The sequence below is a fragment of the Rattus norvegicus genome, chromosome 1 (assembly GCF_021556685.1).
Source record: "Rattus norvegicus strain SHRSP/BbbUtx chromosome 1, alternate assembly SHRSP_T2T, whole genome shotgun sequence".
Classification (NCBI taxonomy): Eukaryota; Metazoa; Chordata; class Mammalia; order Rodentia; family Muridae; genus Rattus; species Rattus norvegicus.
This window is the reverse complement of record NC_141534.1, coordinates 164,455,873-164,471,749: the sequence shown is the minus strand read 5'-3', so window position 1 is coordinate 164,471,749 and position 15,877 is coordinate 164,455,873. Positions and strand designations below refer to the sequence as shown.

Genomic DNA, 15,877 nt, shown 5'->3' with positions numbered 1-15,877 from the left:
TACGACCGCTGTACTAATAACTGCTGTAGGATTAATACTTAATAACATTGTATATCACACATTTTTCTCTACAGGGTAATACCTTGAATGAGTTCACACTCGGGTCTTTCCTTAGCTATGTAAATACATATCATATCGGAAACATAATTTCTATAGAGAACAAAAAAGCAACTCAGCTTTCTTATAAAGGTCACAGCTATCATGCCTGTACAATACCCAGTCCACCCTGGTCATCTACGCACAGATCAAAAGAAAAAGAAGAAAAGAAGACCTATTTGGAAAACGTTTCTTCTTCTGCCAAGGGCTGTAGCTAGACAAAGGCAATGTTCGGAGTACACAAATAAGCCTTCTCTAAGGGAATAAAGTACCAGAAAAGGAGCGGCATGGATCGAGATTAATAGGGAAGAGGGTTAGCACTCAACGTGTGAGGGCTGCAAGCAGCAAACACCGCGTTGAGATGCTCTAGCAAAAGAACCACCACCACCAGCAGCAGCAGCAGCAGGAAGTTTCAATGGGGCCGGGCAGAGCATGCGCCCTGCACCCGCGCGGTGGCCTTATGTGGAAGGAGCACCACTTGCGAACACCAATAATAGACCAGCGGCACCAGAGAGAAACATGAGCAACAAGCACCTTCTTCAACTGTTTCCCCAGCCGTCTGAGCCCCTCCTCCAGCCTACAGACTAACCACCCCACACCAGCCAGCAAATGGAAGAGTGACTTCTTCTTCCCTTAAGCCCTATAGCCGAGATAGGGGGAAGGGATAGAGAAAAGTGGAGAGATGCTTTTCTATTATTTTGGGGGAGGTGGCGAGGAGAAAAACTATGGAGGAGGAGATATTAACCCTCTCCTCCCCAGAGTGGAGAAGCTGGGCCGACTTCATTTCTCCTTCCTACGCGAGAACGGGGGGAAGCCCCCTCCCTGGTCAGCGGAGCAGATCTCCCAAGGAAGGAGTTTGGGGGGATTAGGCCAGCCTCCAGGGGGACGGGAAGAGACAGGAACCGACTCCCTCGGGGGAGTTCCCACCACCGGGAGAGTGGAGTGTCCGCGGGCCCCCGCCCACTCAGGTGGAGTGAGCGGAGGGGGCGCCGGGAGAAGATGGGCCCAGCCTCCCGGGAGACGGTGGAAAGGATTGGTGGGAGGAGGGGAAGAGAAAAGCGCAAAGCTGGCCGGAACCTGTGCTCCCCTTCCCCCGCCACCTAAAGGGATAAGAACTGGAAGCAACACCGGCGCGGGGGACCCAGCCCCAAGCGTCAGCCCCGCACAATACCCCCTCCTGGGCCCTAGCCCACACCGGGCCCGCGACGCCCCCACCTCCGTCCCCGCGGGGCACGGTGGCCCTAGGGGGCCTCCGCCCCGCCTCCCCAGCACCCAGGAACCCCCCGGGCTACGCGGAGTAGGGACTCCGCGGAGCCCAATCCCTGGAGAGGGCCGGCCGCAGAGCCCCAAGGTATCTGTGGAGAGCTAAAGCGCGCCAGGGCCGCTTCCCGCCGGGCGTACGGGCCGATCGCTTACCTTCTCCGTGGCCGATGTCTGGCGGCGGCGCCTGCAGCACCCGCTCCAGCTCTGGGAACGGCAACTCGGGCAGGTCCAGCAGCGGCCCGTAGCGTTCCAAGAAGGAGCAGACTACGGCGAAGTTGGGGCACGAACCCGGGCAGCCCGGAGGAGCCATCGCCGCTACCGCCGCCGCTGCCGCCGCCGCCACCGTCGCCATTTTGAACTGGAGGATGGAGGAGGAGGGGATGGGGGAGCGGGAGGAGTTGGGGGGGCCGAGGAGTGGCAGGGTAGCCTTATGGACGACAGGAGGCGCTCTCGAGTGGACGCCCCTGCGGATGCGAGCGTCTCCGGCCAGGCGCCGCGATCCCACAATACCACGCCGGCTCGGAGCAGTCGAGAACTGAGTTAGATCGGGGACAGAGAGGCACTCTGGGCCCTTCACTTTCCGCCCTCTTCCCGTCCCCTTCCCTCTACGACTACTCGGCTCCGACTCCTCCCCTCCCACTTCAGGGTTGCTACTGCCTCGTGTGACAGGGGGAATGAAAACAAGGGAAGCCGGGCGGAGAGGCGGGCTGCGAGTCTGGGGGCGGGACTTTCTGAGAACGATAGCCAATGGGGGGAGGGGGCGGAGCTTCGGGTGTCAGCTGGCAGAAGGCTAGTTCCAGGCCTGGTAGCTGAACGGCCGTGGCTCAGAATCTCTCAGCTAGCTGCAGGGAGAAGTAGAGCGCGGAGCCGACTGGAGGAGCAACCGAAGAACAGAAGCGCTGCGTGAGTTTTCTGCGGGATCCGGGAACGGAGACGACCAGGAGAGAGAGGGGAAGTTGAAGAGAGACACTAAGACGCAGAAAAAAGGAGAATGGCAAAGGGAAAGAGGGGAACACCACTGTGGGGAGAGGTTAGGAAAAGGAAAGGTGCAGCTGTGGCTTGGCGCAGGACCGTGAAGAGAAGTCTCTCAGAAAGTTTGCTGAGGGGTGTTGCCCTCTACTGAGTGTTGTGTGACAAAACTTTTCCTGGGGAGACGGTAAACACATTTCACCTCAGATAGGGCTCCCACCAACAGACCAAAGTACAGATAACACCAAAGTCCAGTTTGGCGAACCAATACGTTTTATTTTTACAGCAATATGGATGAGGGGTTACTTAGAGAAGCAAGAATGACTCAAGGACAGCTACATCCCCAGGGCCCACACCAGCATGGGTGACAGATTATAAAAACTGGGAACCTCCAGCACCCTGCACAACCTGCAGGCAGCTCAATGGGTTGGCGTGTCCTTTCCAAGTAACTCTGGTCTGAAACTCTTGCTCAGCTGGCTTCTGCTTCTTCCAGGCAGTTAGTTAGTCTGATGGCAGAGTCGTCTTTGCAGTACAGCTTGTCTGAGGTGCTTTATTGGCAGCTCAGCTTCCTTTAGTCTGAGAGAGACTCTCACCTTTTATTGTTTACTCTGACAGAGAAGGACCTAATGAATCTGGTTAGTTTCAGGGACTTCCTGGAGCTGTTTTGAGTTGTTTTGCTGCCCTGTTTTAAGAGCTTCCTTGACAGATGGACACTGTTACACTTGTCCTGAGACAAGAGTCTCAGGTCCCAGAGCTCTGCCAGTGGACTAGGGCCTGAGGTACTCTGTAGATCACTAGTGAGGAATTGCCCCTGCTGGGTGACAGAATCTGAGAAACCACTCTCTACTGGGAAACTAAGATTCGAAGACTGGACTTAGCTCAGGCTCTGAGGTGGCCAGGGTCTAGAGGGTGAGGCAGGAGTCTACTTAGAGAGCTGGGAGATGACTGCACAGCAGTAAACTTGTTAAGAAGCAGAGTTCGACTCCATTCAAGAGTTGGATGTGGCCTTCTCTCAGAAAGAATCTCAGAAAGGGGGAAGTCATCAACAATGTAAAATAGAACACACCTAGGAAACAGTATACTGTAGGTTTAGGAGCCAGAAGTTTGAGTTGAGCCAGACTTGAGTCCTATCCCTAATTACTTTATAACCTTCTGAAGTTTCTCGATTACTTTGACCTTTAGTACAGTGAGATAAATGTGCAGCATGGAGAGTTCACAGTAAAGTGGTTAGTATAAATTTTCTGCCACATTGTATATACTTTGAAATATTCCTTTTTGTCCTTGCAGGTGGCAAAGGCAGGAAGAACACCGAGTTCAGGCCAGCTAGGGCTATAAAGTAAGACTGTTTCAAAGAATCAAATGTTTCTTGTTATCAAAAAATATATCATTTAGATCAAATCCAGCTATGTTCAGCCTACGATTTATTATGTTATGCCAAAATATTAAGAATATATTTAAAACTTACATAATATGTACTTCCTTAAACTAATCGAAGGCAACACATACTCTAAATCTGATAAAATAGGAAAATGTGTAACTAAAGAATTTTTTTAATGGGCAAATAATTATGACAGGAACATGGAAACATTGGCTACACAGATAAACATTAGAGTATGTTATGTGTTTCCAGGTAAAAAGAGGGAAAAACCATAATGTTCTATATCATTGTCATTATCAAAGAAACTCATTTCTCAAGAGAAAAGGAATTCTCAGAAAGTTATTACCTAGAATTATGATTCTTTTGAGATATTATTTGTGTGTGCAGACATTTGTGCTGTTTGCCTGCATGTCAGAAGACAACTTTGTTGAATCACTTCTCTTCTTTTACTTTTTATGTGGGCTCCAGGGAGTGGACTCAAGTGTCCAGGCTTCTTCCGTAGGCACCTTTACTCACTGACTGTCTTACTGGTCTTTAAAATGAACCTTATGTTCAGATTGTTTTTCTTAATGTATATGCCTGTGTGCCTGCCTGTGTTTACTTTGTGCACTGATGTATACAGGTGCCCTTGGAGGCAAAAAGGCATCGATCCCATAGAATTGGAGTTACAAATGTGGGTACTTGGAACTGAATCCTGGGTCATCTACGAAGCAATGAGCAGTGACTACTGAGCCATCTCTCTAGGTCCTAGAATAATCTTTTCATTTTATTATTTTCACACAGGGTCCCATGCATTCCATTCTGGCCTCCCAACTTCCCATGTAGCCAAGGATGGCCTTGAACTTCTGGTCCTCCTGGCTAAACCTCACGAGTATTCAAATTATTGATGTGTGTTACCATAACTAGTTTGTCTGTTTGTATTTTAAATGATCTTGTGTCCATGTGCACACTCATGTGTAATCTAGAAGAGAGAGCATCAGATCTCCTGAAGCAGGAGCCACAGGTGGCTGTATCTGCTGGATTTGGGTGCTAGGAACCATGGGTTCTCTGGAGGGAGACCAAGCCTGCCTATCCACTTAGCCATCTATTAGTCAGCCACCGGAATAATGATTCTCCATCTGATAAACAAGTCCTCAAATCAAAACCACCATTAATCCCAGCACTTGGGAGGCAGAGGTTGGTAGATCTCTTTGAGTGCAAGGCCAGCCAGGTATGCATTGTGAGTCCTAGGACAGCCAAGGCTATGTAGAGAGACTTTCTCTCTTCAAGAGAGAGGAGAGATAAGAAATTATAAACCCCAAGATGCTTAATACTACTGAAAATGATTTAAATGGTTCTCTTTATGTTATATATATTTTACTACAATAAGGTTTTGGGGGGGTTGTTTGTTTAGGTTTCTAAGAAAATATGGTTGTAGCAGGATATGATGACATAGGCTTTTCATTCTAGGACCTAAAAGCAGAAGCAGGCAGTCTCAGGGTTTCAGGTTGGCTGGGACTGCACAGTGAGACTGTCTCAAAAGGGAGAAAGATGGTACAGTAGAAGATGGCTTACAGTTAAGAAAACTCTTTCCAGAGGACCTAGGTTAGATTCCAGGACCCAGGTTTGGTTCCCACCCCGTGTCCTGCAATTCCAATTTTTAAGCATCTGGTGCCCTCTTATGGTTTTTGAGGTCATCTGCTCACAGGAAGTGATGTATACATATGCTCAGACACACACACACTCATAAATTAATACATTGGTTATTAAGGGGAAATATGACTGAATTATTATCGCAAAGTTTTAATAAGTGTGAAACTATGTATTTTAGACAACCATTGAAATTGGGAATATCCAACTAAGAATTCTGATAGAAGTCTCAAAATGTAAAATGTGGGGTTGGGGGAGTTAAAAACAAGAACCTAGAGACCCGACTGAAGGAAATCTGACCCAGAAGCTGGTGAGATGGTGCAGTGATTAAAGCTTCCATGACCTGAGGTGGTAGAGGAAAACTGACTCTTGCCAGTTTTTCTCCTACCTCCACAAGCATGCAGGCGTGCAGGCATCCACACACGCGCATGGAAAATTTAAACGGAAAAAAAAATGTTTAAAGAAAGAAAGAAAATCTGACCCAGAATGCATCTCTATCAACCGTTTTGTAACAACAAGCCAGGCACACAATATTTTGAATTATACCTTTGCGAAAGAATTTCTATGAAAAGAAACACTGAAGGGAGTGGAAGGTTTTATTACATGTTATATAAAGCCTATCAGGTTTCCATCTTGATTTTCAGCTGTTTTGTTTCTTTTCAGGCAGGATACCATGAGCCCTGCTTTATCTCTAACTGCCTGTGTATGTGAGGTTCCTTGAACTCCTCCCCACCTTACACGGGCTGGGATTGCAGGCCTGCTCCACCATGCCCCTCTCTTGTTTTCTGTTTTGTGCTTTGTTTGTTTGTTTGTTTGTTTGTTTGTTTGTTTTTTCCTGTCAGTTTTTTAGAGAGGATCTCACTAGACAGGCCTGACTCAAACTTGCAGTGACCCTCTAGTTGCTACCTCCCATGTGCTGGGATTAAAGGAGTTACCCACCCTACCTGCTACTAAGCTTTCCTGCACCTTGCCTCCCACTTTCCCATGAGGTTGTGAGATAACATCCTAAGAAAGAAAAGGCTTTCATGCTGTAGTTTTCTTTTATTGGACTTCAATTCGCAACCTCTTCCAGAGGGGACTGATAACTAATGCTAGAGTTTCTGCCCTTCTAGATTGGATTCAGCATTCCAGACTGGAGTGAGAGCAAAGTCCTTAGGCATCTGAAAGTTACATCCACCCAAAAGATGAGAGGCGTTTTACCACAAAGCAAGGTTAAGGTCATGCCTTCACAAAGTCCGTTGTTGGGGAGGAACATACCCCCACACTACTGTTACCATCTCTGGCTTTTCTAGGCTAACACAAAGTGCGGGTTAAAAGACTTTAATGCCAGTTGCAGGTTATTGGCACGTAGTCAGCCCAGTGCTAGAGAGATGGAGGCAGAAGGATCTTGAGTTTGAGACCACGCTAAGTATACCTTGAGTTCCAGACCATCCTGAGCAACATGATACGCCCCTGTCCTATTTCAAAACCATGAAAACATACATGTACAAGCAAGTTTAATCCCATTTTGTGAATTTAAATACCTGAGATACACACACACACACACACACACACACACACACACACACACACACACGTCCCAGATTGGAATGTAAGATAAATTGCAGCTATTTGGGGCTGGAGAGATGGCTCAGCAGTTAAGACCACCCGACTGCTCTTCCAGAGGTCATGAGTTCAATTCCCAGCAACCACATGGTGGCTCACAACCATCTGTAAAGAGATCTGATGCCCTCTTCTGGTGTATCTGAAGACAGCTACAGTGTACTTATATATAATAAATAAAATAAATCTTTAAAAAAAAAATTGCAGCTATTTGGGACTGGAGAGATGGCTCAGTGGTTAAGAGCACTGACTGTTCTTCCAGAGGTCCTGAGTTCAATTCCCAGCAACTGCATGGTGGCTCACAACCATCTGTAATGGGATCCGATGCCCTTTTCTGGCGTGCAAGTGTATGTAGAGCACTCATATACATTATATAAATAAATGTTGGAAAAGAAAACTGGCAGCTGTTTATTAAACCTGCAGTAAATTTATTGCTACACACTTACTTGTACTCGGTTGAGTTTTGCTTAATGTTTGTATTATTGTTTATTAAAAACAGCAAACTATCCAAAAGAATTTGTAAATTGTGATATATTTCTGAAGTAAATTATCAATACTCAAATACTGAAATATACTGCCAACAACACTATAATATGGATGAACCTCAAAAATACATTGAATGAAAGAAGACAGAGACAAAAATCCACTGCCTCTGAATCTTGCAGCCCAGACTAGCCTCCAATTCACTGTGTAGCTGAGGGTGACCTTCTCACCTCGGAAGTGCTGAGATCATAGGTGTTTGCCATCGGGCCTTGTGCCCTTTTAAAGATTTATCTTGATTTTTATGTGTACATGTATGTCTGCATGGGTGTGAACACATGTGGCAGTGCCTACAGAGCCACGAGGGAACAGATCTCCGATGGAACTAAAGTTAACAGTTAAAAGCCACCCAGTTAAAAGCAACTGAGTCATCAACCCACCCCCGCCCCTACCCCACCCTCCCCTCCCAGCCCCCACTCCCCCTCCCAATCCTCATCCCTACCCCCACCCCCTCCCTTGCCTTTTTGACACCATTATCTAATTATGGCTTGCCTGGAATGTAGAGAGCTCTGCCTGCTCCATCCTCCAGAGCGCTGGGGGGTGGGGAGGTGGGGGTGTTTAAAGGCATATGCCGGGGCTGGGGATTTAGCTCAGTGGTAGAGCGCTTACCTAGGAAGCGCAAGGCCCTGGGTTCGGTCCCCAGCTCCGAAAAAAAAAAACCAAAAAAAAAAAAAAAAAAAAAAAAAAGGCATATGCCACCATGCTTAGCACTTTCTACGAGGCCTGGGAATCACTCTACCCACAGCCATATCCCAAACCTTTTATATCTTAATTTTTAACATTTCTATTAGATACTTAAGCACACAGATCTTGTTATGCAGTTTGGTACGCTACATAGCAAAACCTGATACTCACTGGGGGTGTGGACCACAGAATTATACACACACTGCTTACATTTTAGTTGCATGGAGCCCTTGCCTGGAGCCTCCCAAGCATACCTCTGCCATACTGTTGAGCAAGTGCCTCTCCAACAAGTTCTAGCAACAGGATATTTAATACAGACACAAAAGGACCTTATCCCAACACAGCATTTCCATTTTTAATGTGGTCGATGTTTGCACTGCCTCATTCTTAAATACTTTTAATATACCCCCAGCTGATAGTAGCAGTTTCAAACTGTGACTCATGATTCATTGGTGTATTTTTACAATCAATTTAGTGCATCAGGATAAAAAATTATACTAAAAAATGAAAGAGGACAAAAAAATGGAAAACATCACAGTCAGTCTAGGGACATTGGTCTAATTTATTTTTTTGCCAATTAAAGAATTGAAAGGCAGGACTGGAGAAATGGCTCAGAAGTTAAGAGCACTGATGGCTCTTCTAGAGGTCCTGAGTTCAATTCCCAGCAACTACATGGCAGCTAAGGACACTCTGTAGTGGGATCTGATGGGTACGTCTGAAGACAGTGATAGTGTGTTCACATGTATAAAATAAATAAATCTTTAAAAAAGAAAAAGATTAAAAGGCAAGAAAAAGCTTAAATTCAACAGGTAACAAGCAGCAGAGTAATCTATACACAAAACAGAGTCAACAATTGAAAAAAGAAAGGTGTTTATTGAGGTTGAGGAAATACACAGGGCAAAGGAACAGAGAGAAAAGGCCCCCTGTATAGCAGTGAAGGAACTGAGGAAGCTGAAAAATGCAGTCTTTGTGTGTGGGTGTGGAGTGGGTGTGGAGTGGGTGGGGGGAGGCTAAAGCCTCTGAAGAGTCTTCCTCCCCTGCTTTTACAGTTAGTCAGTTTGAAGGAAGTTAGTGTAGTTGATTGGCCCAAGGCTGTGTGTGAAGTGTCCTGAGCTGAGCCACTGACAGGCTCTTTGTTTTAAGCTGCTAGGCTTTTGTCTCAAGTCCAGAGAAGAGGAGGAAGAAGCTGGCCATCTTGGAGATTCACTACCTTTCTTACCTAGCCATGGCCCTCTCCCTGTCTGTCTTCTTACCCGGGAGTCTGTCTAACTCCTAATTCTTCAGCAAGATCCCACAAATACCAAGGATAAGAATTATTTTGATGAATAGCCTGCCTCCTTCTTAGGCTTGAAAGTCATTTGATAGTAAAAACTAAGTAGGCTCATTCCTGTGTATGATTAAACCTGTTCCTCAAGCACTGGGCTGTGTCCCACCTCTAACCTCACTACAGATGGTTCCAGAAAAGGGCAACTCTCTTTGTTTCAAAAAGATGCTTGTAGCCATCTTACAATCTTACCTTTGTCTTATGAGGTTATGTGACACTTGTTATGACGCCCTTGTTAGGACCACCTTACCATCATGTCCTTGTCTCAGGGGGTCGTTATGATTAACATGTTGTGCTTATGTTCTACTCCAGGGAGGTAACACTCCACATTTGGAGACCCCTTACCCCTGGTCTATAAAAACCATGTCTTCCTCTTGTTGACCTCTCAACCCTGCTTTAGGGGGAGGCAGTCTGCGTACACAGATTTAAAAAGCTTGCTTTAATTAATTTGGAGATGATTAGGGTTGGTAGTGTTTCTCCTCCCGTGTTTGAGATTAACAATTTCACAATAATTATATGTACAGTAACTAAGTGGAGTTATCACAAGTATACAGTTTGTTTTAACATACAAAATCAAACTCAGTATTACATCATGTTAACAGAATAAAGAAACAAGCCCAGTCAGGTGCAGGGCAAAAAGATGCAACCCAAAAAATGCAGGGAAAAAAATCTTTGAGAAGATTCAATTTTTTTTTTTTGTGGTAAAAATGTTCAGTAAACTAGGAACTTCTGGGGACCATTTTCAACCTTATTGATTTAGCAATATCTACGGAAGCCCAACATTTAACATATTAATGATGAAGACTGATGCTTTCACCCAAAATCAGGAGCAAGGCATGTATTTAACACCAGAGTGAGGTTCTAGCCAGGGCAACCAGAAAGGAAAGAGAATGTATCCAAATTAGGATGGGGAGAGGCATGTATGGATTTATGCTCTATCTTAAGTGACATGGTCTTATACATAAGAAGTCTTACGAGGGGTTGGGGATTTAGCTCAGTGGTAGAGCGCTTGCCTAGCAACCTCAAGGCCCTGGGTTTGGTCCCCAGCTCCGGAAAAAAAAGAAAAAAAAAAAAGAAGTCTTACTAAACAGAATTTTAAATAAAATTTTAACCAACAAGTAAGTTTGTAAGATTCTAAATAAAATCTCAGAAATCAAGTATAGTTCAGCATATAAGAAAAAAATCCAAATGTGAAATTAAGAAGGAATTCTATCAGGGGAGGTAGCAACTCAGGAGACATAGGCAACACAGCCAGGAACCATCCCCAAAGGGAAAGTCTTTACAATAGCATCTAAAACAATAAAATAATCTAAAACTAAAAATCTGAAGAGGCACGAATGATGGCTCTACCTCTAATCACTTACAAAGCTAACCAGGAAAATGAAGAGTCCGGAGCCAGCAAAGGTAACAAAAACAACAGCAAAAACCAAAGACACAAACAAATAAAAACAAGACTACAGAAAATAAACACTGGAAAGAAATTTACTTTGATATGGAAACACAACCCATATTCATAGATGGAAGACTTTTCTCTGATTCTAGGATCAAACCCAGAGTCTGCATGGAGGGTAAACTTACTCTGCCCCTGACTTACACCCACAGAGGATTCAATGCTGATAAAATGACAGAACTCTGTATTGAATCGAATTACAGGTTCCCTTCAGCATACTGTCCGTCAAAGTTCTAACGGGAGTCTGCAGAAATTGTTGTTGATCACAACATTAATATGGAAATGTAAAACCCCTAGAATATTACATAATTTTAAATAATAAGGAAAAGTTGAAGAAATCGAACTTCAGGCTACTGTGACCAAGACTGCAGAGGACCACCAGAGGATACTTCCTGTGGGATAGCTGCATTCCCCAAACTTCCAAGTTAAAACCCCAGCTTTCAAACTAAGGATATTTGAAGAGTGTACCTTCAGAAGGTAACTAAGGTTAGGTGAGGTCATGAGGGTGGGCCATAATACGATAGGATAGGTAGCTTTATAAGAGGACTAGAGAGAATTCCCTGGCTCCAGAACTGTGAGAAATGATTTTCTGTTGATGCAATTAACACTTTGTTATAGTAGCCCAAGCTGACCAATAAACGGCCACCTTATCAATGGAGTAGAAGGGGAACCTTTGGTTTGGTTTGGCTTGGTTTTTGAGACAGGTTCTCTTTGCGTATCTCTCTGGCTGTCCCACAACTCGCTCTGTGACCAGGTTGAACTGGGAGCCTGCTCTGCTTCCTGCATGCTGGGGTTAAAACATGTGCCACCACTGCCTGGCAAAAGGAAAAGTCTACGTCTAAGTAATGTGTGTAGAACCCACTGATTGATTGTATTTTTTTAATTCAGGGTGGGTGTATGCACATGAATATGTCTGGAGATCTGAGGATAATTTTTTAAAATTTCTTTTACATTTGTGTGTGTGTGTGTGTGTGTGTGTGTGTGTGTGTGTGTACATGTACGTGTGTGTGCATGGATGTGTGTGTGTGTGCGAGCGCTTGTAGAGATGAGATGACAACTTGTTAGAGTTTGTTTTCTCTACCATATGGATTCTGGCAGTTGAACTTGGGTGCCGGCCTGGCCTAGTGGCAAGCACCTCTATCATCTATCACTTGCAGTCCTCCAGAGGACAACTTTGCAGAGGGAGTCAGTTATCTCTTTCCATCTTCACATGGGTTCTGGGAATTGAACTCAAACCATTAGGTTTGTGCAGCAACTCACTGAGCCGTCACAGCTCTTCACCAAGAGGCAGGAACTGGATGAATAAATGCACGAAGATAAACAGTAGATATATAAGTAATTTTTGAAACATCAAATTCACAACTGCAGCATGTGATCATGCTTGCAGTACATATGCTCCAAGAAAAATTACTGAATAAGAAATTCAGGAAGCAATAGTTTCATTCCTGACAAGAAACTACGTAGCTGGAATGTTTGAAGAAATAAAGGATGTGGAATTCCTACAAGAGTAACAGGCAAGGAAAAGCCCAGAAGTCAAACTGAATGGAACGAGGAAACTACCGGCCCTTCTGTGGTACAGAGGAGATGGATCTTAGGGGCAGTTTATCTCCTTGCAGAAGAACGTTTCTAGTATCCATACAGTGTGGCAAGATGGGAGTCTGACGGACGTAGGTTTTAATTACAACTCTCTTAAAGCTATTTAACCTTACAGTGTTACCTTCCATATCCAGACATGGAAATTGTAGTGTGTGTGTGTCCTTTGCAATATTATTCTAAATTTTGTTCATTGTTGATATTGGTATTGTTACTATTAGGAGAATTTACACATTGGCTTTTAAGCTATGAGGATAGATTTTGGGGGGAAGGTTGAGAAAGGGTTTCTCTGTATAGTCTTAGTTGTCCTGGAACTTGTTCTGTAGACCAGGCCGGCCTTGAACTAAGAACTCACAGATCAGCCTGCTCTGACTCCCAAGCGCTGGGATTAAAGGCATGTGCCATCACCTCCTGCTTTAAAGATAGATTTTCAATATTAATTTCAAATACCTTTGTAATGTTTGGTGTGATGTCAATGTAAAGTGGGGGCTGAAGATATGACTCAGCAGCTAAGAGCAAGGGCTGCTTTTTCAGAGGATCTGGTTTTGATGTCCAGCACTCACGTGGTAACTCACAATTGCCTATAATTCCATGTCCAGGAGTTCTGACCCTTTATTTGCCCTCTATAGGCACCAGGCATTTGTATGATGCACAGAAATGTGTGCAGGCAAAACACCCATACACATAAAAGTTAAAAACGAATAGTAATGGGTGTGGCGGTACAGATCTTTAATCCCAGAAAGGGGGAGGTTGATACAGGTAGGTCTCTGTGAGTTCTTTTCCAGCCATGACTATATGGTAAAACCCAGGAGAGAGAGAGAGAGAGAGAGAGAGAGAGAGAGAGAGAGAGAGAGAGAGAGAGAGAGCGCGAGCACCGAGTAGCATGTGCCTTGAGTCTAGACACCTGACTGGGATAGCCAAGGAATGAAAAAAGAGCAGTAAATTACTAAAGAAGTAATTACACAAAAACAGGGAAGAGTGGGCTCAGGTCCGTGCTCACTCTGATGACTCTGCACCAACTGCCTTGACACCTCAGTGTGCATGGGCTGGGGAACGAGGGACAGCTACTCTCTGTAGGAAAACAGGAAGAAGGGAGAAGACAACTAGGTTTCTAGGTTCTGTGCACACTGATTAATCATCTGCAAATACTTACACTTGGACAAGGAAGAAGGCTGCTAACTTCTATGAGTCTGAGGCCTTGGTCCTTAGAGTGGCTGTGCACTCACTCACTCGGAATCTTCCACTCCCTACAGAGAGGAGCTATGGAGATGGCGCATCAGATACAAATGCTCACAGCTCTTGCAAGGAGACCCAAGTCTGGTTCCCAGCACCTACAAGGTGTCTCAAAACCATCTGAAAACTCTAGTCCAGTGGTTCTCAACCTTCCTAATACTGTGACCATTTATTACAGTTCCTCGTGTTCTAGTGACACCAACCATAGAATTATCTTATTGCTACTTTAGAATTGTAACTTTTCTACTGTTGTGAATTGTAATGTAAGTATCTGATATGTAGGATATCTGATATGTGACCAACTCCCAAAAGGGTTGTGACCCACAGGTCACAGTGAACCTATGCTTTAGTTCCGAAAGGTCCAGTGCCCTCTGCTGGTCTCTCTGCATGCATGCACTACACTTCTGCTCCTGCAGGCATTTGCACATACACATATATGTAAACATGAATCTGTTTTGGAAAGAACAGGAAGCAGCACCACAAATATAGAAAGAGTTGCGTGAAAATGCAGCAAGGTATCTGTTTGCAAACTTTAAAGAGGCCTCACTGGGGACCAACCTTGCTGGCATCATAATCTTGTATTCTATTTTTCCAAACTGAGAAAAGGAATCTGTCCTTTAAGCCATCTGTGGTATTTTGTTTTATAAACTATAACACATTCCTCAAGATACAGATCCAGACATCCTCTGCTCATTCCAGCTTCCTATTTCCTAGAAGTCATTATATTGCGTCTCTAAAGTTTTCCTGTGACAGGTAGAGGCTCAGCAGGTAAGGGAGACTACCTGAATTCAGTTCCACCCTAGGATCCCACAAGGTGGCAGGAGAGAAGCAGTTCCTAAGTGATGTTCTATCCTCTACATAGGCATGGTCTGTGCACTTACACACACACACACACACACCACACACACACACACACACACACCACACACACACATCACACACACACCACACACACACACACAACACACACACACACAACACACACAACACACACACCACACACACCACACACACACATCATACACACACCACACACACACACACAACACACACACACACAACACACACACCACACACACCACACACACCACACACACACCACACACACACACCACACACACACACACCACACACACACACCACACACACACACACCACACACACACCACACACACACACACCACACACACACACCACACACACCACACACACACACACACAGAGTAATGCTACCTTTGCCTTCCAATGATGGGATTAAAAGAGTGCACCATGATGCCCGGAAAACTGTATGTGTTTTCTCTCCTATAGTATAGTGTCATTGCCTTAAAAACAGAAATCATGCAAATCTTCCTCTCACCGTGCTCTAAACAGTATGCTTATTTTCTCTGTTCTGAACTCTGCAATGATCATTTAGAAGTTGACGTGGTAAAGTTGCATTATTAGTTAATAGTATTGGGTAAAAGTATGATTTGTAATTGTCTTTACGGAAGGTGATGTACTTTAGGGAGAGAGGGGTAGGAAATTGACAAAGGTGAGGCAGGAGGACCAAAAATGATGATCATCATACATAATGATTTCAAACCCAGCTTGAGAGTCATTAGACCCTAGCTCAAACCAGCCTGGTGTAGTGTGTGCTGTGAATCCCACCACTTGGGAGACAAAGGCAAGTGGATTTCTGTGAGTTCATGGCCAGCCTGGCCCACATAAGAGTTCCAAGACAGCCAGAGCTACATAATAGAGAAACCCTGTCTCAAAAAGAAAAAACATAAAAACTGTCTTAAAACTGTACAATAAAGGGTGGGGGTTTAGCTCAGTGGTAGAGCGCTTGCCTAGCAAGCGCAAGGCCCTGGGTTTGGTCCCCAGCTCCGAAAAAAAGAAAAAAAAAACTGTACAATTAAATAGCCACACAATTGGGAGGGCATTCAAACGACAATACTAATGCTATTCTTTCTGGTTCCCACATGGTATGTGGCCACTGAAATACCTGTTCAGCCCTTTGCTTTGTTTCATCTTGGTTTTGTTCTGCAGCCTGTTTTTCTGAGTGTTTTCCTCTATGTCTATGCAGATTAGTATCCAGCCACAAATTAAGTCAATAGCCATACACTTTGAGCCAGCA

At 44.8% G+C, this 15,877-nt stretch overlaps 2 protein-coding genes across 6 annotated transcripts in view; one reads left to right on the top strand and one right to left on the bottom strand.

Moving 5' to 3' along the window:
* Positions 1 to 1,719, bottom strand: part of Rsf1 (remodeling and spacing factor 1) — a 115,269-nt gene extending 113,550 nt beyond the window's left edge. The window contains exon 1 of one of the 2 annotated variants that reach the window (XR_015624338.1): positions 1,513 to 1,719. Coding sequence is in view for 1 of the 2 variants with exons in the window: in NM_001427468.1 (NP_001414397.1) it covers positions 1,513 to 1,711 (199 nt within the window). In the remaining variant the exon portion in view is untranslated. 2 annotated transcript variants of the gene reach the window in all.
* Positions 1,720 to 2,185: 466 nt separating this feature from the next.
* Aamdc (adipogenesis associated, Mth938 domain containing) overlaps positions 2,186 to 15,877 on the top strand; it is a 30,229-nt gene continuing 16,537 nt past the window's right edge. For 2 of the 4 annotated variants that reach the window (NR_199376.1, NM_001438162.1), the window contains 2 exon segments: positions 2,186 to 2,262; positions 3,616 to 3,664. The gene's annotated coding sequence lies outside the window, so the exon portion shown is untranslated. 4 annotated transcript variants of the gene reach the window in all.